The following is a 24,552-nucleotide window of genomic DNA, read 5'->3' as shown; positions in this document are numbered from 1 at the left end:
TGATGGCCCACATTATATTCCTTTTTTAATTCACTAGTCTGCCCCCCTGAAAAAACAAGTGCATTGATACATCCTGAAAAATGACAGTGGACTACTATAAACTCAATCAAGTAGTAGCCCCATCTCAGGTTAACTTGCCAGATGTTGCATCTTCCCTAAATAATTAATACCACCCCAAGTACAAGATACGCTGACACTGAATTGGTAAATGTGTTTTTTTCCATTCCTATCAAGAACGACCAGAACTACTCATATACACCTGGGATGGAAAAAAGACATACTGATAGTTCTTTCTAGGGTTATGCTAATTCTGTTGCCTTCTACCATAATACAGTCCAAAAAGACTGAGACCATAGGGACATTCCACAGAACATCATATTGATTCACTACATGGTGAGAAAGTAGTAATTATATTTGAAGTCTTGTTTAGTCATATACTCTTTAGAGGGTAGGAGGTAAATTCTACAAAGATTTAGGGGCCTATAACACCAGAGAAATTTTTAGAGACCTAGTGGTCATGGGAATGGTCAGATCATCCCCTCTGAGACAAAGGATAGATTATTACCTCTTGTGCCTACCACCAATGAGAAGGAAGCACACTGCGTGGTAGGTTATCTATTTGGATTCTGAAGGTAGCATATTCCACACTATGGAATATTGCTTGGACTCAATTGCCAAGAATCACAGAAGGCTTCCAGTTCAAAATGGAACACAGAGCGGGAAGATGCTTTAGATAAAGTCCAACCCTGTCACTTGGGCCACATGATGTAACAGACTGTATGGTATTAGATGCATCTATGGCGGGAAAAGAAGCCATATACAACTTATGACAAGTCTCACTAGGACAATCACAATGTACACACTTGTTTCTGGAACAAGGCCATGTAGTCTGCAGTGGAAACCTATCTACTACTTGGAAAACAGTTCTTGGTATGCTCCTAGCCCTGGCGGAGGACAAAGATCTAGTCATAAATCTTCAATGACCAAACAACTAGAAGTGCCCATTATAAGCTAGCATCTGCTAGGTCTGAAAACTGAAAGGCTGGACAAGCCAAACAATGATTCATTATAAGACAGAAGTAGTGATCCATGTTTGAGCATCAGTAGGGTCAGAGGGCATAAGTAAAACACATATGAAGGTAACCCAGACTTCCATACCATCTACTAATATTGTGTTGTCATCTCTCCCTCAGCTCACATCTATGGCCACACAAGGGGCCACTTATGGCTACCTGACAAAGGAGGACAAACATCATGCCTGGTTCACTGATGGGATAGCTCAGCATGTGCATAAAAGCCAAAAGTAGACTGGTGCTGTACCACAGCCCTATTCAAGAGTGGCCCTGAAAGAAAGCAATGAAGAAAATAGGGCAGGGCTTCAGATGGCCATCCACTTTGTATAGAAAAAGAAGGTGCCATGAAGTAAGAATATATACAAACACATAGGCAGGACAAATGGCTTGGCTAATTAATAGGCCAACAAGGAAAAAAAAATTGACAAGATTGAAGACAAGGATGTCTGGAGAAGTGGTTTGTAAAAATATCCATGGGAATAAGGAAAAAAAAAAAAGATGTATGTATCATGCTTTAAAGCCCTTTGGGTAACTGGGCTCTTTGGATGGTCCTTGAACAAACCATGTCTTCCAGTATTCATGCCCTTCTGTAGATCCCTCTCCATGTATTTTCTGTGACTTTTCTTTAATACCAAATAGAATATGGTAGGAATGATGCCAAATGAGTCCAAAGCTAGGACAGAATAAGTGGTGTCTCAGAATTATAGCTCTGCGAGCCCTGAGCCATCATATAAGAAGTCCTGCTAACTGGAAACTGCTATGTTAGGGAGACCAAAAGTAGGTGCACTGGTTCAGAATCCCATCTAACCATCCCTGCTAAGGTATCAGATGTGCAAAAGAAGTCATCTTGGACACTCTAGATGAGCTCATACCACCAACTAAATTCCACCAGTGTTAACCTTTATAGCATCATATGAAGAAGAAAAACTACACAGTTGAACCTTGCCTGAATTCCAGACTCACAAAATCATGCAAAAGGTGGTATTTCTAGGTAGTGGCACAAAGTGTTAACTACTTCTCTTCACAAAAATCAAGTATAAGTCTTGAAAAATTGGTCACAACAATTGCATGGCTGTGGAAACCAAACAAAAGCAGATACCAAATTGAGAAAAACTTCTAGAGCTTCAGATAATAACAACAGATATATGTTACCTTCTTACCTAGGGTTGCTTCCATAACTTTCTTCTACCAGAGTACAAACATGGAAGGGGTCTACTGAAAGGATCAATAAATCTATCAGTGTGATGATGGCTGGGAAAACCAGCAGCTTTTTTGCTACCAGAAGACATAAATTTGATTTGGAGTGGAGCTGAAAACCCAAGGTTTTTCCAGCTAAAAGAGGCAAACCCAGTAAGAAACAGAAAACCAGCAATTTTTCTAGCCTAAGGTTGTGGTCCAACAAAGGGTGAAACAGATCAGTCAGAAATTTAACAGGAAGACCATGGAAATAAGAGACCCTCAGAAAAGCTAAATACACTCTCCACATATATCAGGCTAATAAATTATATCACTTCTTAGTCACAGGGGAGATCCTGAGAGAGCATGGTAGAAAGTAAAACCCAAGAGTTACTTGAGAACTGGCTGAACTTTAAATGTGTCCGTATACCACACAAAGATTAAATGGCATAAGGTGGAGGCTTTCAAATTCAAGATATTTGAGCACAACTTCTGCCCCAATCTTTGGCTAACAATTTGGATCATGACCCAAAGAGGAGAGACTTCAGAGGGACACATACCACAGGGAGGCAAATTCTATACTTTAAGTCCAAGAAAGTTACTGAAAAAGGGAAAAGAAAAAAGAAACATAATCCTCAGGAAAATCTGTAAGAATCCAGAGTTATTACATGATCATCATTTAAAATGCCCAATTTTCAACCAAAAATTATAAGACATTCAAAGAAATAGGAAAACATTACTCATAACTAGGAAAAAAAATCATTCAAAGAAACTGACTGCTATGTACTAAATGTTTGCATGCCCTTCCTGCCAAATTCATGTGTTGAAGCCTTAATCCCCAATATAATAGTTTCTGAGGTGAAGTCTTAGGGAAGTCATGAGAGTAGAGCCCTCATGATAGAATTAGTCCATTTATAAGAAGAAACACAAGAGAGATTATCTCTCCCACATCATGTAAGAATACAGCAAAAAGAGCTATTTGCAACTTGGGAAGAGGGCTTCCACTAGACACTGAATCTGCCAGTACCTTAATCTCAAACTTCCCAACCTCCAGAACTGTAAAAAATAAACATCTGCTTTATAAGCTATCCAGTCTATGGTAATTTGGTATAGTAGTCTGAGCTAAGACACTGACTCTCAGTGGGATAGATATTGGATTTAGCAGACAAAGATTTTAAAGCAGCTATTAAAAGTATGTTCAAAAATGAAAAAAAAAAAAAAACCCCTTGTCAAGGAATTACAGGAAAATACGATAACAACTCAGTAAGTACACCTAATTTTATTTCCTAAAATAAATTATATTGCTTAAAAAGTGAAGCAAAGTAATTTAAATTCTGAAGAAAATAAATGTCCAGCAGAAAAAGGCATAATAAATTATAACAATGTTTAATTTTTAAAACTTAATTTTTTTAGCTTTTAAAAATTAAAAAAAGTATTAATGATTATTTGCTCATTTTTAGAAAATATCATCAACTGATCTCAAGATAACTATCGAAAATTAACAATGCATGTAATCCAGGGATCGGCAAACTTTTTCTCTGACGAGCCAAATAACAAATATTTTAGGAGCAAAAGAGCAAAATCGAGGCTATTATGTAGGTCTTAAGTAATAACAGTGAAGACAAATTTCTACAATTTTTATTGATGAAACTTAAAATATAAATAGTTGACTGTAATTTTTGAAATATAGACCTATACATTTTGAGGATAATATTTCACGTAACTGGGGTTCAATGTTAGTGTTTCCTATCATCAAAATTTCATCTGCTACCACTGATCTGTAATAAGAGGTATTTGATCTTCAAAAATTTTCTTTTCATACAGACAGGTACTGCCAAACACTGATATCAATTGATAAACATATAATCTAACTATGCATATTTATCCCTTGTAATACATTTCTAGGTTTTTACTAGATTCTTCTACTAAAAGCTTAGCATGTTATTATATTGCAGATTAGCCATTTCTAGTTGAAGGTCCTCAACTGCACAATTAAACAAATTTTGAAATACGGAGGTTTCTTTGTATTCACACTGAAGTCTGATAAACATTGCTGGAACTGTAGTTTGAGCTTAGAAGATATTTCTACTGCAAAATTCTGCAGGGATAGAGATCTTGCTATTTTGTTTTAACTTTTGACACCAAGTCAAGTATATAAAACAGCTTGACATTAGTTAAGATTCAAACATTAATTGTTGAAATAACTTTACCACAGTATAAATTTCTCTTAAAAATAGTTATTTTTTGTCTCATAATTTTGGGTTAAGTTCATTAAGAAAAGTCACCAAATCTGGTGACTTAAATTTTCAAATTTTTCTGGACTTTGCTTTCCTGTGAGTTGATAATATTGTGATGGGTGTTTAATCTGGTAACATGTGATCCACATTCCACGGTGCCTTAAAGCTGTAACATTCAAAGTCCACTTTCCTTATCCTTTCTTGATATGACATAATGTGTGCACAGTTAATAAAAAATAAATGAAATGTCACAGCATGGTTGTGTGCATGCTACTCAAAACACTGTGGAGTCATAAACATGTCACTGTAATTTGCAGTTGCTGAGCAGCACTGCAAAGCAATGACAGCAAACATGTAATCTGTCTCGACCACTCAACTCTGTCATAAAAAAAGTATTGATGAAAGAATCGATAGGCAATACATAAATGACTGGGTTGGCATGTGTAAATAAAATTTAGTTTATATACACTAAAATTTAACAGTGTGGCGATTCCTCAAGGATCTAGAACTAGAAATACCATTTGACCCAGCCATCCCATTACTGGGTAAATACCCAGAGGATTATAAATCATGCTGCTATAAAGACATATGCACACATATGTTTACTGTGGCACTATTCACAATAGCAAAGACTTGGAATCAACCCAAATGTCCATCAGTGACAGACTGGATTAAGAAAATGTGGCACATATACACGATGGAATACTATGCAGCCATAAAAAAGGATGAGTTCATATCCTTTGTAGGGACATGGATGAAGCTGGAAACCATCATTCGCAGCAAACTATCACAAGAACAGAAAACCAAACACCACATGTTCTCACTCATAGATGGGAACTGAACAATGAGAACACTTGGACACAGGAAGGGGAACATCACACACCGGGGCCTGTTGTGGGGTCGGGGGAGGTGGGAGGGATAGCATTAGGAGATATACCTAATGTAAATGATGAGTTAATGGGTTCAGCACACCAACATGGCACATGTATACATATGTAACAAATCTGCACGTTTTGCACATGTACCCTAGAACATAAAGTATAATAAAAAATAAATTTCATGTGATTTTTATATCACAAAATATTTAAGTTTTTTTAACCATTCAAAAATGTAAAAAACATTCCAAGCTCAAAAACAAGAGATACAGAGAAAAGTGATGGGTTGAATTGGGCACACAAACCATAGTTTAACTATCCCTAATCTAGACTGCGTTATCTGATCATTTTCTCAAGTGAGACTTCATAATAAATGGATAATCTCCCACATGCAGTAAAATTACATTGTATATCCAAAAGGTTGAGGCTTAAATAAGAAGTCAAGTTGTTTTGCTGCTAAATCAACTCTAAAATCCTTTCACTTGTGTAATATTTCTAGCACGGGCTAACAAAAATAAAAGCCTATCCCAGATACAATTTTCTAGGATAAGTCAACCATATATGCAGTTAAATTTACAGTCTAAGATTTTACTCCCGTACCCCAAAGGTGGAATTCTAGAGCAAGAAAAAATGCTATCTTATTTCATGTTTCATACTCTAGTACTACATATTATTGACATTTGATATATTTTAGTTGAAAGAAATAATCAATAAATGAATGAATGAATCTACCCTCTTGAAATACTGAATTAGTCTTAGACCCAACTTGTCTGCTATTTCAATGCTTTTCAGCTCAATTATAAATGCCCTATACACCATTTGTAATACCATAAGGGCATTTACTCTTTTATGTCTCTCATCGATTAATAATAATAATAATATAATAACAATATATCCTCCATAAAAGTATACATTTTTCTATCCATTGAAGAAATTTAATCATCAAATGTTTAAAGCTCTACTAAATATTAAAATCTAGGCATCCTCTACTGAATTCTAATCCAACATAACAGCTTTCACTTTCAATTAAAATTTGCGCCAGGCGCAGTGGCTCACTCCTGTAATCCCAGCACTTTGGGAGGCCGAGGCGGGCGGATTACCTGAGGTCAGGAGTTACAATGATGCCTAATACAGCAACAGAGGAATTTATTATATCCAAGTAACATCAATGTGATTGGGTCCTTTTTATTCAAGGGTAAAGTCCTAAGACTCACATTAAAATTGGAATAATTATTTAGCATAAGATTATTTTACCCATAGGTGGAGTGAATACATAAGAGAATAATCAGTCTTTGACTTTTTAAAAATTTTACTTGTGAAAGTCTTAGTAAATGTTATTGCAAGTCAGGAGTGGTGGCTCACAACTGTAATCCCAGCACTTTGGGAGGCTGAGGCAGGAGGATTGCTGGAGCCCACGTGTTCAAGACCAGCCTGGGCAACACAGTAAGACCTCATCTCTAACAAAAATTTAAAAATTAGCTGGGCTTGGTGGTGAAAGCCTGTGGTCCCAGCTACTTGGGGAGCTGAGACAGAAGGATTTCTTGAGCCCAAGAGGTCAAGGCTGCAGTAAGCTATGACCATGCCACTGCTCTCCAGCCTGGATAACAGAGTGAGACCCTGTCTCAAATTAAAAAAAAAAAAATTGTTATCTAGCCATCTAATAATTTTTAACATATTCTTATTATTAGAACTTGTCCTAAAAATTTTTGAGTCCAGTTGGTTTCGAATTCCTCAGATGTTTAATTGGTCTCAGATACCATAAATTAATATTTTTCTCACACTGCTAATGTACATTGTCTTCAATAGCCTATTTTCTTTACAAACGTATAGTAAATTCATTACTTAAAAATTATAAAAAATTATGAGACTATGTAAGGCAGTAAATTTCACTAATGATACTGACAACATCTAAATTCAGACAAATACAAAGCCAATATTTTTTGGGTTTGTTTTTAAAGCTTAAAGGATCATGCTTCTATCTGAAAGGTGTAGTCTATTTTTCCTTCCTCCTATGCTAGGTCTTTTCTCCAAATTAATCCACCACCATCTCCATTCACCTTCTCATCTTACAAAATAAGTAAAAGTGTGTTGTGCTAATTTCACATGTAAGAATTGATTCAAACATTTCATAATTTACAGCTAGAAAACTACCATACACATGTATTCTTGCATTTGCTAGGCCACTTCTCACACAAAATTTTATACAGAAAAAATAAAGGCCTGCAACTACCAGGTAAAAATAGTCAGATTAGGCCATGGAACACAGAAGAAACTAAAACTCCCCACAACAGATTGTAACTTAAAGAAGATCAAATGGGGCATCTTTTGTGCAGTTGGTCAAATGGTTAACAACATGGCTATTTAATTAAAGTGAAAAATTACACTGGATTATAATATTAAGATTAAAATATATCTAAGGAAAAGTTCAGAATCTATTATACGAGATATTAACTCGCCACTGAAACTAATTTCTAGACGTTTCTCTGGGTCTAAACGCGAAACACGAGCATCAAGTGAGTCACAAAATTCTAATATAAGTGAGTAACTTTAAAACATTTTTGGTCATAATCTACAGAAAGAAATATATATTTTACATTGTAACAAAGCAAAAATTTACTGAACACAATTACCCTTAATCTGTGAACTTGACTTTGGTATTTTCTACTCTATTCTAGTCTACTCCTTTTAAAAAAATGATAGTTATGATCCTCTCAATTGGTTCTGAAAGTGAAGTGGGGAGGAGACCCAATGAAGGGGATAAGGATGAGGACGAGGGTTGGAGATGGTGAACTTTGCCCCACAAGAGATATTTTGTAATGTCTGGGGATATTTTTGGCTGTCACAACTGTGATTAGGGATGCTACTGGCATCTAGTAGGTAGAGGCCAGGGATGCTGTTAAATACCTTACAATGCATGAGATAGTGCAACACAACAATTATCCAGCCTCAAATGTTAGTAGTGCTGAGGTTGAGAAACCTGCTATAGACTACTCAATAAGAAAATAATAGATAAAATTAGAAATCCAATATTATTTTTAAAGGCTACAAAGAAATATATTTTAAACTTTGAGAAGAATGTTCAAAATATTTAAATTCAGAAATACTATGACATTAGCAATCTAAGACTTACCTCCTTCTATAACCCAAAGGCAAAAAACAAACAGACAAACAAAAAAATGAAAAAAACATCAGTTTGCAATTTCCTAACCCAACACAAAGTATGGGAAAGCGATCAATTTAGTGTTGTAAAAAGCAAACTATATCACACTGAGTAAAAGAAAAGTGTTACAAGACATACAGAGCACGCAAAATCAGTAAATACAACTAATGCTTCTTTCCTCTGAAGTCCTATGGTACCTGTTTAGTACAATGGCCTTATATTGCTAGTTATTTTAGATTCTCAATTTCTAGGATAGAAAAAATGTGTAACTCATTTCTGCATTTTCCACTGGATCCAATCCAACACCTTGCAAATGATAGGTATTGAAAGAGTTCTTGGCAGAAAAATGAGTAAATAGGTGTTCAGTATTCAGTGAGACATTGAATTACATCTTAAAATTACATCTCAACAAGTTAAGCATATTCTTTCTACCCTGAAAACAAGCTTCATTCAATTTAGGACAGATCTTGGAAGAGGCGAAACCAACACAAATGACCACATCCATATGACCACAATTATACTTTCATTCAGAGCTCTTTAGAGTTGTCCTATAGAAGTCTTAACTATCACAGAACATTAAGTAATCCAAAAATGATTTGAATACTGTATGATGAGTATTGGGTATACACAGTCTCATCTGATCCTTACAATGACTGAACAATAGAGATACTATTATCCCGATTTACAGATTTATAGGTAAAGAAACAGACCTAGAGTGGTTAAAAAGGTAGAACTAAATCACATAGTTAGTGAAGGGTTTGATCATCTTCTTTTACTCCAAAACTGATACTTTTCCCATGAAACCTCTGTTTTTGTTACACAAACAATGGCCCAGTCATTGTAATTAGCAGCATCATTTAACAGAATATACTGAATGAAATGACATCTATTATAAATTTGAGTGAAACTCTGTATATTTAAAATAATGAAATCCATCTGAAGTGACAAGTAAGAGACGAGCCAAAACTTAAAGATAGAAGAAGAAAAGAAACAGACTATCCAAAAGGACAGCAGAGAAAAAAAAATTAGGTAGAGTAAATTATAAACTTGCTACCAACTGCCAAGGAATTTTATTATTTATAGACCAGGAAAGATTCTGCTACGTAGTAGAAGCTATGATGTACTAGGACCTAGAAAAAAATTATTTTGCAATGATAATGTTGCTTGGTGCTATCTATAAAGTGTTGTTAACATTTTAAAATTAGATAACTTGATGAAAATTTGCCTTGCATATTTTTGAAAGATTATGCACAAAATTGAAAAGAAACAGAAAAGTAAAGACAAGGAGAAAGATATCGGAGTTGTAAAACACATTCTTTGGAGTTATTTAGTGTAGGGATAATAAAACAAAATGGTGATTATTTTTTAAAAGTTGGTTGGTTCTTAGAATGATGTCTCTACATATAAAAATACAGAAAAACATGTTTAAAATTCACTAGCAAAATTTCTTTAACTATTAGGAAGAATTTTCAAACATTAGTTAACTATCAAAGATGAACCACAATGTTAGATACTTCTAAAGGTAATTTATTCCCAAATCGAATTGCCAATTTTCCACAAATAATAAAAAAAAAAAATGCTACTTTAATGATGAAAAGCCAAGACATGATATAATTCAATCTCTTTCCCATAATATCCCAGTGTCTCAACAGCTACAATTTATCCTCACTGAATTCAATTATTGGGGAAATATTAAACATAAAAAAGATTACTTCATTCAAGTTTATTCCTCCAAATTCAAATTAAAGTGTAGTTTTCTGCTGAATACATGTTGGCAGAAACTGTCCTCTGTGAAACAATGATTAAATACATGAGAAAGAGGACTATTTTCAACAGTGTCTACTAGAAGTTCAAGTTTGGGGATAAAAAAAATGTGAGAGGCATTTTTTTTCTATATTTTCTAAGTGTTTTAGCTTTGCTAATTTGTTTCAAATAGGATTTTAATTTAACTCATATATACCTTTTTATTTATATGAGATTTTTATAAGTGGATACTTCAGAATACTAAAATAAAGATATCACATATAAAAAAGCTTTCAAGCACTGAATTGATACATTTCTGGGTTTTTTACATTTTTATGTGGTACAAGTGAAGGCATTACTTTAGCAAAGGATAACAGAAATACCTACCAGATAGAATCTAAACCAAACCACCAAAGATAACAAAACTATCCTTTTTCTTATTTTTTAGTATCATGATATACTCTGGCAAATGTGAAAAATGACCAAACTAAAGATGATTAAATATACTTAAGGAAGTACTACAGCTTAGGGAAAATAAAATTTGTATATACTCCACAAAAAATTAATTAAGATTGACAGTTGCTCTTTATAGATAATTATATTTTAATAAGCAAGTTTTTCTTAGTATTTATCATTTGAATGCAACAAATATGAAATACCCCTAACTTGATTTTTTAAAACTGCATATGCATTTCCCCAATCCTATTTGTTGAATAGTTTATCTTTTCCCTCTTGGATTGTTGTGCATTTTATATTTTATCATTTATTAGTTTTAATATATTAAAATTTCACTGATATGTCCAAATTATCTAGCAGTACCACATTTTCAATTATTGTCATTTTATACTATCTGGTCAAGTGAGTTCTCCCTCACTACTCTTAACTATTCTTACAAGTGTTATTTCTTCCAGATTAACTTTAGAAATAAAATACTTCAAGGGTCCAATTGGTATTATGTCTAGAATGTTATTAACTCCAAGAGATTATCTGCAAAGAGCTTGCATCTTTATACTACTTAGCCTTCCTAATTAGGAACCGCTATTCACATCTTCCTTATGCTACTCAGTAAAATTTTACGGCTCTTCCTGTAGGCCCCTCATTTCTTGTTAGTTATTTTTATATCACAGTTTTTATTTTTAATTCAGAATGGAAACTCTCAATTTATGTGTTCTAGCTAATTATTTTGGTACAGTATAAAATGATTCCATAATCATTTCATACCTAGCTCTGTTCTTGAATATCCCTTGTGATTCCTGTTGATTCTATAAAGAAAAAATTGACTATTCATCAAATGGTATAAGGAAATTGGGAGTAGGAGGTTGGTATGATACTCATCAATCTGGGATATTTTTCTCATATTCCAAAATAAATTCCAGAATGTTTAAAAAGTTAATGGTTAAAAAATAATTTAAAAATGACATAATATACAGTTAAATACTTAATTGATTTGGAAGTGAATAAAGAGCTTTTAAAGATGAAAATAATGGAAAAAAATCACCAAATACAAAGGTTTAGCTACATTAAATTCAATAGTTTCAAATAAACAAAGTAAAATACTAGGTAAACATTAAAATGAGAAATGTATTTGGCAAATAACAGTTAAATGGGGTGAAATCCTAACTATATAAAAAGCGCTTTTAAATCAATAAGAGAAAAACTAATACCCAGAGAAAGAAGGGCAGAAAGAATTAAAGGAATGAACAGATAATTCACAGAAGATATCAAATGCAGATAAACGTATAAAACATTCAACTTTACAATCAAATTCAAATTAAAATGACAAAGAGATAGCATTTTTGTGGCTATTCAATTGGCAAAGATTTGGTGAATTGAGACTGAAAACTCAAGTACATCTGACAAGAGTAAAGCATGTTACAACCTTTTTGGAAAGCAATTTGGTAATCTGAATTAAAGCTTAAAATAATCCAAAGTACGAATATATATTTTTGAAATACTCAAGAGATGTAGACAAAAAGTATGTATAAAGACAACCATTATAATTTACATTGGCAAATGGAAGCCACGGCAATGCCCCAAATAAACAAATATTTAGTTTGTGATATAATCTTATGATAGAATGTTAGTGTAGCTATTTAAAATGTATTACTAAAGAACATCTAATGGTTTGGGGAAAAACCACTTATGATGTGATAACAATTGAAAGCATCAGTATACAAAATTATACATAGCAAGATACCAATTTTATAAATCTATAAACCATACATGCATAGGAAAAAAAAAGAAGGAAAATACAATAAAAGGTTAACAATGGTTATATCGGGGGAAAGAAATACGGATAACTTGCATTTCATTCTTTATGCTTTGAAGACTTTTTCAGATGTTTTATAGTGAACATATTGTTACTTTTATAAGGAGACAAAAAATTAATGTTATTTTTAAAACTACAGTTAATGGATATTTTTGAAATATGCTGCCAAGTGATACAAGAAAACTTTCAGAAACAAAGCAAGAAAGCAATTTTTAAAAATCAATAGAACATCATTCTGTTGTTCTTATACCTGAACAACAGAAGATACTTTTTATAACATGAAGTTTTCTTCACACGTTCGATACCATCAAAAGACTTTTAAAATAAAGCTAGTAATACCTATTACATTTTCACTCAGAAATACAACCTATAAAAAAACGCTTATCTAATCAATTACAGCAAAATGTGTAATTAGAAAACTTACCTTTTTCACTTACACTCTCACTTTCAATCTCAACATCATCACAACTTGTATATTCGGGCGTGGAAGCCAATTCCTCCTCTGAACTGCTCAACGAAACCTGGCGCATTTTACCTCCTTTCTTCGATTTATGAGGCTTTGGTGGTGGAGGTCTCACTGACTCTGACTGGTCTGAACTGAGAGAATCATTCCTTAACATTGTTTCCATTTTTTCCCGTTTCGTTTTTCTTACAGCAGAGCTAGGATCTAAGTGGTGCTGTTTCCGTAGTGAGTCAGTACGCCTCAAGTCTGGTCTATCTATGGGTAGCGGACTCCTCCTAGGGGTAGGAGGACTATGGTTTGTGGTCCTTTGTGCATAAGAACTTGGTCCCTGAGCCTCTCGAGTTCTTTCCATTGAATAAGATCGCTGATTTTCCATGGCAGCTCTACGTTCAGATATAGATCTTTGCCTTGATGGTCGGTCCATCCTTAGCATAGAAATCCTGGAATCTTCCAGGTCAGCATTTGCCAAAGAAACATCACTATGCCTTCTCTCATGCCGTGCCCGGGACACTTCAGCATGGATCCGCATTTGTTCTTCATAGGGTTGTGGCTTTACTGGATAACGGGCCAAATTCGGATCACTTCGGTAGCGTGACTGGTACTCTTCCTCTCTCCTTTGTCTTTCGTATTCATCTCTGCTTTCCACATCCTCATCATCTACAATATATTCTTTGGAATGCCTATGACTTCTCCTGTTGGAGTCCCTATAACTTAAATGATCAGAGTCTTCATAAAACTGAGGTTCATGTTGAGATCGCCTATCAGCATAATCTGATGGAGATCTAGGCATTGCGCTATCCGAAGTAGCATACTGTGAATATTCCTCTCTTTCTTCCCTTTGGTCGTATCTTCTATTCTGATCTCTGGACACAGATGGGCTTCTTTTCCTAAGTAACCAAAGGAAAAGAACAATGAGAAGAGCAAAAATTTATCAATTTTACATTTCATTGATTTGCTGGCAGGTTGATGGATAACCAAGTAGTCCTTTTGCCTTTTTAAAATTTCATTTTAAAGGCATACCAAAACAATGGTTTCAGTAGTATTCATTATATTAAGTTCAAATAAGTACTTTGTTGTGGTTATTAAGTGCCTGCAACACTATATCTGGAATATGCTTATGCTCCAAAATTAGATAATATGATATTCCACTGCTATAAAATAGCCTTTATTCGAATTTCCTTGCTTGGCTTGCTACATACACTTCCACTATCCACCAACTATTATTCAGCAGCTTAGAAAAATATTTTCTTCCATCTTCTCTATACCTAACATATTATGAAAGTTACCTGAAAATGTAATGAAGCCAAACTGATTTGGCTCAAGAGTTGAATACTTTCTGACTAAAACTAAGTGCTGGCTCTTAAAAATCGTTTTCATTCATCATCTGTCTAGTTCATTCCTAGTATTGGTTCACCTACATTTTCATTTTATCATCATGTCTCCAACATTTTTTAATCGATCTAACTTGATATAAGCAATTTAAATAGATAAATAATAATGATCCACTCATTACAAAAATCCTAGAAATCAGAAAAACTGCTATTTTTATTCCATCTTCATTTAGATTAAGGCCAGCTTGGTGATATTATTCTACTAAGTCTCTACATCTGACCCCTCATATTTCCTTATAGTCTCAGAAGAAGAAACTGCCTATTACGTTCTCAACTTACCCTTCTAACACTGGTAAAACCTAGTGAACCTTGCAATCACACATAATACCCTGTTAACAAAATATTCACACCAACCTTTTCTCTGGAATAAACTCAGATAATATCAACTATTAGTCATGAAAAGCAATAGGATTAGAATCCTGAAGATAACAGAAAAGGTTTAGAAAACTATTATGGGGATTTTGCCAGAACATGAACAGCAGATAATGAAAGAGTGAAGTCAGTTGAAGTTAAAGATGACTAAGATTCAACAGTCCAGTTGTGAATTTCTTAGTCAATGGTTTATTAGTCCAAAAGCAAGAACAGAGAAAGGACAGAGTAGAATGACCCAACCTGGAAAAATCAGCACTCTTCTCTAATATCTCCCCTGGGTCACAGAATCTTTTTCCCTCATATTTGGAATACAGTCTGCCAATCTATCAATTAGGTTCACTAACAAAAACAGAAGTTATTCTAGGTTTTCCAGGTAGGAAGGGTTTTAATTCAGGAACCAGAAGCTACACAACGGTTGAATGGGCTACAGGAATGAAAGCCAGGAAAGTTAATGCTGATGATCTTAGCCTGAAGATGCAGAGACAACGGTTCTCAAAATGGACATTAGAAAGCTGCTATGAATGCCAAGAGTCTATGGACATCTGCCAGCAATTATTTCAACCACCTAAAGCATCAGGGTGGCCAATTAACAGGAGTTTGCCCAGGAGCCACTAAGACTTTTATATCTGCCCATCTGCTAGCCAACAACTAACGCATGACAATAATGGCTTCTGTATATCCTCTACCTTTCAAATCTCATGTAAGTACAAAGCCAGGATAAACTCTAACCTGGAACTATAAAGGAATAACTACTGTAGAAAGTGAAAAAATTAGTCTATCCCTTAAATGTTTCATAATTAAGAAAGTGGATATGACATTTTTTAGCATTTACATTTATATAAAAAACATTTAGGACTTAATTACAAATCTTTTAGATTACAATTGTTACATAAAACCATAGATTCCTACAGTTTAAAATTTACAATCAAAACAAAACATTCAAAAAAAATTTATAGTAACACCCTATGTTTGTGTGTATATGTGTGTGCGCACTGTGCATCATTCATTTTACTTTTGTCATTACTTTTATACATTTGACTAAAAAAAAAATACTCTGGCATGATAGTAGTCTATCATGAAAAGAACACCAGATTTAAGGTATCTACAGTTCTTAGTGATACTTTTGCAATTAGCCAGTTATTTCAAACTATATAACCATTAAATCCTTAGGAGTTTGTGCTTTAAATTGAGAGACATAGATTTTACATGTTAACTCATATATTACTTTAACAAACATATATTAGGTAAGAAATAAATGCCACACACTATAATATAAATTAGGAATACAGAAATGATTAAGACACATTCCTTGTTCTTAAGAGGGTGAATGATTCTGAAACCATCTTCCATTTCATAGGTGGTATGATTTTATTGATACCACAAATTCATCAAGTTAATAAGCCTACATGAAAGCTTAATGCATTAAGGATTTCCCATAATATATTTAATGCAAACTGAGTATAGAAGTACGAAAAAAAAGGAACACTTCATTCCTATCTTAAAGAATTAACATGAATTTTTGAAAGTAGAGTATAAAGTGAATACAGTATATTTTATCTTACTGATAAATATTTATTTCCTATTAAGGACTTCAGTTCCAAGAGAAAGGTTATTAATAATTAGTTCCTAGCAAGCCATCTAGGTACTTTTTAAAAATCATACCTTAGGAAAATTGAATTCATTGTTAAATCTAGCAATCACATCGTTCTAGAGATTATGAAATTTGCCAGAAATATGTGAATCATACTGTAGATGTCGATTTGTACTGGATTTAAGATTATAACCACTATAAAAAATAGAACAGTGGTTATAATCGGAAATTGGGATGACTATTGTCACTGTTACAAAGACTTAGGTTTTCAAAAATACACTTTAAGGTATAGTACTTTACAGTATGTTAACACTATGCGAGAAACAAGGCACAATTTCATTCTAACAATATATGTATCAAACAATGAAGAACCTGCAATCAATTATTTCTAAATAATAAATATTCTATCAAATAATTTTTACCAACTATATTATGAATTACTTCATATATACTGTCCTTTAAATTTTAAACTTCTATATTTCATGATACTATATTCCTTTCAGGAACTAAATAAAATCAATGTAAATTCAAGTAATGTGTTTCTAGTCTATATCTTTGCTACCAGCCTTTATAAACAAGACTTAGCATTTATCATCATCAGGTGGAAAACATTTAATAGATAAAACAATATCATTGATAATTTATACATTTCTCTAAAGAACCATAAGGCATTTAGCAGTATTTAATTCATCTATTATAATACAAAGGAAAAGGAACGATTCATCTAGGATTTTACATTTCACTTAATCCTTCAAAGACCCTGAGAAATTAAGAGGCAGAATCCAAAATTATGCCTTTCTTTAGTATAAAATGTGTTTGTGGCATCATATAGTGCCTTAATCTTTAATCCTATGCATTCTATCAATCCCTATTTCTGTTATAACAATATCAGTATATATTTATATTCACTTTATATTTATCTAATATCGATTCACTTCTCTTTACTGCCACCTGCATTGTTAGAATTGTTTTCTCTTTCACCATAGTATTCTCTCCTTAATTAGAAACAGTTTATAGAAAACCACATTTTAAACATCCTAAATCTACTGTAATAAGTATCATTTCTACTCCTTGCTTACAGTTGTTTGTCATGTGGACTATTCAATCTATTTCTAAATATTCTAGCTTGTATAACACATCTGATGCTCCATTATAAATGTTATTCTAACTATGCAAAATAGTATGCATAGGAAATCCTACCAATTAGACTCCTTAAATTCCATGTCCAAAAAGCATACTGACTGATGGAAAAACTCCAATGAAGCTTCTTTCCCAATTAAAATCACTTCCAGATTTCCGAAAGGCATCCAGGGTTTATATGCCATAAATTAATTCATCATGTTTTTACCATAACTTCCATTTTAATATTTACAGGCTTTACCATCTTAAGTGATTTGTGTTACTAATACCACCTATAATACTGACCATATCGATAAAATAATAATCAAATATCTGAAAATATAGTCTAATGAACATTTGAAAACATTTATAAACGTTGAAAAATTACATGGAAACCTACATTGTAATATTTACATATTTTAACTCAACTGAAGAAATATGCAATTTTTAAAAATTATAACACTGGAAATACAGTGCAGAATTTGAAGATTACTAATTTTTATAAATTCAAATTTTACATTAAGTACTACCTATATGAAAATTTTTGTGACTCATAAGCATTAATAGTAGAGATCATTAAAAAATTGTTACTTTATAAATAAAAAGATGTAAATCACACTTGAAAAATCAATAACCTGAAAAAAATACCTACTTGTTTTTAAAAATCTTTATAAAGCACGGATATTGCTAAATAAACTAATATAATACTTCATGAATACAATTACACAATGCTAACTAACCATACAGTTTAAATGTAACATTGCAACCAAATTCTAAAATTTTAAGCTGTTAAAACACATTAAATCAAGGATTTAACAGAAGTATATGATCCTGTAAAACATGAAAACAAAGGCCCATTTCTATAATTCCTACAAAAAGCTTTTAATAAATCAATTTATATTTATAAAAAATCAAAAATATAGAAATTTTTACATATCACAATTAATATTTAATCTATTTTTATTGTTTTACCTTTGTTCAACCAATGCACATCTGTCGAGCATGAAGCATCATGTTGACAAAAATACATCAACAGTGTGCCAGGCAGTGCTTTCATTTAATCCTTCTAGCCCTGGCAAAATCATAGAAGCCATCCTTAATCAGATGATTTGAAAGTCTCTACTTGCTAACAATTGTTTTATTTCAAAACTCAGTTACTAAAAAATTACACAAAAACAAAACTCATTCAAGGATGGAGTCATAGAATCCTCTAGTGATGGGTCTGTTAAGAAAAATGTTATTCTTTAATGCTGTTACTATGTGGCTGTATATAGCTCCAGATCAAGTAAGAATGTACCCTGTAAGGAGGATTATGGTACTTAGCTGATTAGTGCCTCACAATACTGAACACCAAATGCAAGCTACATCCAAGGCATTTCTGGGCACTATGAAACTAAGAAGTTGGTTAGACACTAAGTTTAAATCAAATTTTGCTCATTTTGTCAATTAACATCTCAATGCTCATTCAGTGATTTAAAAAAAAATTAAAAAGAGAATAAGGCCACACAAATTCCTTCCTAGCAAAAGCCAGTTATCTGGATATTAATATTACAACTCTGAAAGTTATATTTAAATGATTCCAAATAATTTTATATAAAATTGAGAAAAGGCCAGTGTTAGATGAGTAGAAAAAGATTAAAAAGGGCTGTGCTGTTTTTAGGTCTCACAAATAGCAAGTTTAAATGAGGGTCTAGGAATATATGGTAGCACCATTCAACTATTTGTATAGGTATTCACCTCTATAATTTTATTTTAGAATTAAATGTAGGTCTTGAAAAGATTGGAGGGAAAATGTGGATAGAAAATGTGATTTTTTTACCTCTCAGATTTCTAATAAAGACTGGCAGATAATTCAAAGAGAAATGTAATAAAATTTCAAAATAATTCATTTTCATAGGAATGTAAAACCAGTAATAAATTTCAACCATACAGACCCCACAGTTCATATTAAACTGAAAAAAAAAAAAATCCATTTGCCCACAGTTTATTTTTATTCTTAAGTCAAGAAAATTTCAGAAACACTGCAGTTAATAGCAATCCTTCTTCCTCTTTACTTTTCCTTCCATTCACTTTACCACCTCAGTGAGTTCTCTTGGTGATGTTCCTCTAACTGTAATGCACACTCTGGTGACAATGCCCTTCTCTATCAATCGTCTTGTTTCTAGCTCCTCTTATTCCTCTACCCCAGACTTTCATTTGTATCACCTTTAATACCACTATTGTTTTCCCTTCACTCTCTACTGATCTTTCTAGGGCTCCAATTTCTTTCTCCTTTTCTCTTTAGAATGTTTATTCTCCTTTCAGGACTAGTTTCCCCATTTTTAACTCTTTACTCTTAACATGTTTTCTTTTGTTTATTGCTTTTGTAACTACTTCCCATGCATTCAAATTTTTGAGGACCCAAATTGGGATCTAAGAGGTTTTCATGAGAATAATTGTAATCTTATTATCCAGTTAAGATTACAATTGGATCTTAAACTACAAAACAACAAAAAGATTCTATGAATCAGATGCTAGTTAAATTAATTTTTATTTTATTTTATTCATGAAAGTATTTTCAACTTGTATTTAAAAGATGAAGGTTCTTAAATATTCAAATCTCTAGAAAATGCTGCACAATTGATGATCCCTTCAGGAGATCAATAATGAGTAGTGAGATTGAATCAGCAATAAAAAATCTTCAAATAAAAAAATAAAGCTCTAGACCAGGTGAATTCACACAGGAAATCTACTAAACATTCAAAGATGATCTGGTACCAATACTACTGAAACCATCAAAAGATTAAGAAGGAGGGAATCCTACCTGACTCATGCTATGAAGTATCACTCTGATACCAGAGCCAGAAAAGGACACAACAAAAAGAGAGAGATAGAGATCAATATCTCTGATGAACTGAGATGCAAAAATCCTCAACAAATACTAGCAAACCAAACCCAACAGCATATCAAAAAGATAACTCACCACAACCAAGTAGGTTCCATTCCAGGCGTGAAAGGACGATTCAACATACACAAGTCAATAAGTGGGATTCTCCACACATAAAATACCTAGGAATATACTTAACCAAGGAGGTTGCATTACTCTGTTCTCACACTGCTAGAAAGAAATACCCAAAACTGGGTAATTTAAAAAGGAAAGAGGCTTAATTGACTCACAGTTCTCCATGGCTGGGGAAGCCTCAGGAAACTTACAATCATGGCAAAAGGAGAAGAAAAGACACGTCTTACATGGCAGCATGCAAGAGTGAGTGTGTATCAGTACAGGAAAAACTACCATTTATAAAACCATCAGATATCGTGAGAATTCACTCACTACCAAGAGAACAGCATAGGAGAAACCACCCCCATAAATCCAATCATGTCCAATCATGTCCCAACAGGTCTCTCCCTAAATATCAGGGGATTACAATTCAAGATAAGATTTTGCGGGGAAACAAAGGTTAACCATATTAGAGGTGAAAGATCTCCACAAGTAGAACTACAAAACATTGATGAAAGAAATCACAGATGACACAAATGAATAAACATCCCATGCTCATGGATTGGAAGAATCAATATCATTAAAATGATCACACTGCTCAAAGCAATCTACAGACTCAACACAATTCCTACTAAAATATCAGCATCATTTTTTCACAGAGTTAAAAAAAAAAATCCTTAAGTTCATATAGAACCAAAAATAGAGCCCCGAATAGAAAAAGTAATTCTAAGCAAAATGAACAAAGCTGGAGGCATCACGTTACCTGACTTCAAATTAAACTATAAGGCTACAGTAAATAAAACAGAATGGTATTTGTATAAAAGTAGACATATAGACCAATGGAACAGAACAGGTAACTTAGAAATAACAGCCAAATACCTATAACCAACAAAACATACACCTAGCAGCAGAGTAAACAGACAATCCACAAAGTGGGAGAAAATCTTTACAATCTGTACATCTGACAAATGACTAATATCCAGAATCTACAAGGAACTCAAACAAACAATTAAGGAAAAAAAAATCCCATCAAAAAGTGGGCTAAGGACATGAATAAACAATTCTCAAAAGAAGATATACAAATGGCCAACAGACATATGAAAAAATACTCAACATCACTAATAATCAGGGAAATGCAAATCAAACCCACTATGTGATACCACCTTACTCCTGCAAGAATGGCCACAATCAAAATGTGAAAAAATAATAAATGTTGGTGTAGATTCAGTGAAAAGAGAACACTTCTACACTACTGGTAGAAATGTAAACTAGTACAACCACTATGGAAAACATGAGATTCCTTAAAGAACTAAAAGTAGAATGATCATTTGATCCAGCAATCTCACTACTAGGTATCTACTCAAGGGAAAAGAAGTCATTATACGAAAAAGGTACTTGCACATGCATGCTTATAGCAGCATAATTCACAATTACAAAAATATGGAACCAGCCCAAATGCCCATCAATCAACGAGTGGATAAAGAAACTGATATGTATATGTGTGTGGTGTGTGTGTGTGTGTGTGTGTGTATATGCATTTCTATAATTCCTACAAAAAGCTTTTAATAAACCAATTTCTATTCATAAAAGCACAAAATATATAAATAAAACAAAATATATAAATATATAAACAAATTTTTTGCACATATATATATATATATATATACATACACACACACAGTCCACACACAATGGACTACTACTAAGCCACAAAAAGGAACGTAATAATGGCATTCACAGCAACCTGGATAGGAATGGACACTATCACTCCAAATGAAGTAACTTAGGAATGGAAAACCAAACATTGTATGTTCTCATTCATAAGTGTGAGCTAAGCTATGAGGATGAAAGGCATAAGGATGATGGACTTTGGGGACTCAGGGAGAAAGGGTGGGAAGGGGGTGAGGAATGAAAGGCTACAAATTAGGTTCAGTGTATACTGCTTGGGTGCACCAAAATCTCACAAATCACCACTAAAGAGCGTACTCATGTAACCAAATACCACCTGTTCCTCCAAAAACCTATGGAAACAAAAATTTAAAAAGAATCAGACCACCCTACTTCTTCATAAGGTGTTTTTTAAAAAATACAAGTTTGGATTAAAAAAAAAAAAAAAAACATACACTGGGGAAAGGATACCTTGTTCAATAAATGGTGCTTGGAAAATTGGATAGCCACATTCAGAGTAATAAAACTGGACCCCTATCTCTCTCCATTGTCAAAAATTAACTCCAGAGGGATTAAAGACTTAAATATACGATCTAAAACCATAAAAATTCTAGAAGAAAACTTAGGAAAACCTCTTCTGGACATTGACTTGGCAAATAATTTATGACTAATATCTCAAAAGCAAATGCAACAGAAGCAAAAATAAATAAGACTTAATTAAACTAAAAAGCTTCTGCATAGCAAAAGAAATAATCAACAGAGCAGACAGACAACCTAGAGAACAGGAGAAAATATTCACAAACTGTGTATGCAACAAAGGACGAATATCTAGATTGTACAAAGAAGTCAAACAAATCAGCAAAAAAACCCAAATAATCCCATGAAAAGTAGACAAAAAACGTGAATAGACATTTCTCAAAAGAAGATATAGAGGTTGCCAACAAACATGAAAAAATTATTAACATCTCTAACGACAAGGAAAATGCAAATTAAAATCACAGTGAGTACTATATTACCCTAGTCAAGAATGGCCATTATTAAAAAGTCAGAAAACAATAGATGTTGGCACAAGTGTGCTGAAAATTGAACACTTATATGCCACTGATGGAACTGTAAATTAGTACAGCCTCTGTGGAAAGCAGTATAGACATTTCTCAAAGAACTAAAACTAGATCTACCATTCAATTCACCAAACCCATTACTGAGAGTATCCATCCAAAGAAAAAGAAGTCATTATATTAAAAAGACACCTGCACACATTTATCATGGTACAATTTACGATAGCAAAGATGAGGAATCAACCTAAGTGCTCATCATGTGATGAGTGGATAAAGAAAATGTGGTACATACATACCATGGAATACTACTCAGCAATAAAAAATAATGAAATCATATCCTTTGCAGCAACTTGGAAGGAACTGGAGGCCATTATCCTACATGAAGTAACTCAGGAATGGAAAACCAAATATTGTATGTTCTTACTCATAAGTGGGAGCTAAACCATGGGTATAAAAGGTACACGGAGTATATAATGGACATTGGAGATTCAGAATTGGGGAAAGTGAGATGGGAGTGAGAGATAAAACATCACCTATTGGGTACAATATATACTATATAGGGGACAGGTATACTAAAAGCTCAGGCTTCACTATTACACAATTCATCAATGTAACCAAAAACCACTTGTACCCCTAAAGCTATAGAAATAAAAAAATTTAATCTTTTTTTAATAATTCTGCTCTTGAAGTAAATCTATCTTCAATAAAGCCCTCTTATCTTCTTTCCAGTTTCTTTCCCAATACTCCTATAGAAATTTCCTCTGCCAGCCAGCAAAAAACCAAAAGAAAGAAAGAAACAAAAGAGTGTGGTGCTTGCTGGAGCTAGGCCCCAAATAAGATGAAGAAGCAGATGCAATCAAAGACGCTGGTGAGGCTGAGCTTTGTGAAAGAAGGTTGTTAAATTTCAACAAGTGTTTGTATGTGATCTGATCATATTTTAAACATGGTGTTCTTTATTAAACACCACATTAAAAGAGGGATATCAACTAAGAGGCATGTCTGAGACCATGAGAATGATGAGTCACCAGATTAGACAACACAGTTAGAATTCTCTTTTAAATTCTAAAAATTTTTAACATATTTTTAGACATGTTTTTAACATAAATTCCTCTAAATTATGTGTTTTTAAACTTTTATAGAAAAGTTTCTTTAGCAATTTTTAAAGTAACTGATAGAAAATAATTTCACACTGTGAAATTACTTGTTTAGCCTTTAATTTATATATATTCTCTAAAAACGTGTTAGATTACAAGCTAAAAGTAGGTGACTTTTAGGGTTACTAAGTCTTCTGAATGAAGAAAATAGGAAATGTACTCTGGAAGCAACTGTAATGAATATTTGTTGTTGGCTTTCTGTCATCTATTTCTCTTTCTTCTT

General features: G+C 33.2%; 1 protein-coding gene across 41 annotated transcripts in view; it reads right to left on the bottom strand.

Annotated features, from left to right (window-relative positions):
- RIMS2 (regulating synaptic membrane exocytosis 2) overlaps positions 1-24,552 on the bottom strand; it is a 507,129-nt gene that overhangs the window by 366,461 nt on the left and 116,116 nt on the right. For all 41 annotated transcript variants that reach the window (XM_031650105.1, XM_031650110.1, XM_031650083.1 and 38 more), the window contains exon 2: positions 12,958-13,883. In XM_031650105.1, coding sequence (XP_031505965.1) covers positions 12,958-13,883 — 926 coding nt within the window. The remainder of the gene's footprint in view (positions 1-12,957; positions 13,884-24,552) is intronic.

The sequence above is a fragment of the Papio anubis genome, chromosome 8 (genome assembly GCF_008728515.1).
Source record: "Papio anubis isolate 15944 chromosome 8, Panubis1.0, whole genome shotgun sequence".
Classification (NCBI taxonomy): Eukaryota; Metazoa; Chordata; class Mammalia; order Primates; family Cercopithecidae; genus Papio; species Papio anubis.
This window is presented reverse-complemented; position numbering and strand designations above follow the sequence as displayed.